This window comes from Hermetia illucens, chromosome 1 (assembly GCF_905115235.1).
Source record: "Hermetia illucens chromosome 1, iHerIll2.2.curated.20191125, whole genome shotgun sequence".
Classification (NCBI taxonomy): domain Eukaryota; kingdom Metazoa; phylum Arthropoda; class Insecta; order Diptera; family Stratiomyidae; genus Hermetia; species Hermetia illucens.
The window spans coordinates 41457151-41458903 of NC_051849.1; the positions used below are offsets into that span (position 1 = coordinate 41457151).

Genomic DNA, 1753 nt, shown 5'->3' on the forward strand with positions numbered 1-1753 from the left:
AAGTATGTAATTATTTGATTATTAGATCTAGTGTTCTGAGTTATGTAACATTTTATATATACAACGATCTTGAATCTAGAAGGAATGATCCCATAAATGCAAAACCATGCTCGTTACTAGTTGAAAATTTCTTAAACCTATCATCAAAGGAATGTGTGAATTCAGATGAAATTATATGACGAAGTGCGGTACAGATACACATCATATGTAAATTGATTGGTAAACATACATGTACCCATACGTAACAGCAAATAACGGCCACTTGACTTTAACAATAATCATATGCACTTGCTGTTGGTAGAGTGCTCAGAATACGTTAGTTTATTGACTAAAGTACTTAGCGGTCTTCGGTTGAGAAGAAATGGTCAATTGTTTATGGTCATAGAAATAATTTCTAGACATTCACCTTACTTGGAGCCACACAAAAGAACAAATTCCTTGGTCCATTGCATCCAGAATGAGGGATCATAAATTTCTTGTAGTCGCGTCGTTTTTGCCCTTTTTTCTGTTGTTCTTCTTAACACCTGCAGGGAATACAGAACCTGCATCAAGCTCTTCGGTAGTACTGAAAAGAGGTAAACGGTATTTGGATTTCATTCCAAAAAGCAGAATGTTTGTAAGTACGCCCTTGCTCAGAGTCAAAGCTGAGCAGGCTCATTTTCGGGAGAGTCTTATTTACCAGCTTGGTTTCAGTTTCGTGCCAACGTCAAGGACAATGTAATTAAAGTCAACACATTGTGGGCCCACGCCTTCGGCTACAGAGCAAATTATCCAATTGAAAATGATAAAAAGTATCGCCCCTTCCGAAGAGATGTCTACGATACCATCGAGGATCTTTTAAGCAGGCAAAATATTCGGTAGTTCAAATTAGAACCTTTCAAATCTAATCTTGGCAATTTTCAGGCACGGCCTCGACGGACAAGCTTGCACCCTCAAGACATTCTGTACAGCAATTCAAATGGTCGAATCCCAAAGTGGGATGATCTTCAAATTGTTCAAGTTGATTTTCACGTAAGTATCCTTTTTAACTACTGTAGACTCATATATGGGATGCAATGTGTTATTATTCTAGGTTGGAAGAAGGTGAACTTGTACATTTTCCGCATTTCCAAGAGAGGTTCTGCAAAGCGGTGAAATACAATTGTCCATTGTCGTTTCGTGATATATCACCATACACTGACGAAATATAGATAATTTTAGCGAAGATTTTATTTGAAATTGAGAAAAATTGATAACTAGGCTATGATGGGCTTCGGACAATGGAGCTGTTTGATCAATAACTGGTTCCAACAATCCGTAAGAAGTAAAGAGGCGTAAAGAAATATGCCCTGCCGTAAGTGAGTGTGGAATAAGAGAAAGCAAACGTGATATAACATAATTTATTGAAAATAAGCCACTTTGAAATGTGTAAATAAAAAAGACGACTAATAATTTTGAGTGTGACGGGCATTACAAAGCCTAGTAAGCCAAAAACTATTACATATTAGAAAAAGACAGAAATAAGTGTCAACAAATTTTTAATATGATGGCATTCCTAATAAGATCCTTTAATTGGGTGTGAAGTGTAGGCCTTGGCTTCGGTACCAACTGGCTAAACCTTCAGGCAGACTTTATAATTAAAATCCATTTTTCCCTTAGCCATATAGTTGCCGTCTACTCTTAAATGAGGCATATGCCATATCTGTACGTTATAGTTGTGGGTCTACTAATAGGTGCTTCAACTACCTCAGAAATGTCTCCCTATACTTTTCCG

General features: G+C 37.1%; 1 protein-coding gene across 1 annotated transcript; it reads left to right on the forward strand.

The window, feature by feature from the left end:
* Positions 1-407: 407 nt before the first annotated feature.
* LOC119646140 lies at positions 408-1391 on the forward strand. The gene is made up of 4 exons (XM_038046497.1): positions 408-616; positions 694-845; positions 904-1011; positions 1073-1391. Exons 1-4 carry the CDS (start codon positions 458-460, stop codon positions 1188-1190), a joined length of 537 nt encoding a protein of 178 aa, XP_037902425.1. The 5' UTR covers positions 408-457; the 3' UTR covers positions 1191-1391.
* Positions 1392-1753: the final 362 nt, after the last annotated feature.

What these genes read in the sequence shown, in the direction of transcription:
- LOC119646140 (XM_038046497.1), top strand. Translation starts at nt 458, where the DNA reads ATGAGGGATCATAAATTTCTTGTAGTCGCGTCGTTTTTGCCCTTTTTT. An exon ending in ATCGAGGATCTTTTAAGCAG is followed by an intron (nt 846 to 903) that starts GCAAAATATTCG and finishes GGCAATTTTCAG; the next exon opens with GCACGGCCTCGACGGACAAG. An exon ending in TTGTTCAAGTTGATTTTCAC is followed by an intron (nt 1,012 to 1,072) that starts GTAAGTATCCTT and finishes TTATTATTCTAG; the next exon opens with GTTGGAAGAAGGTGAACTTG.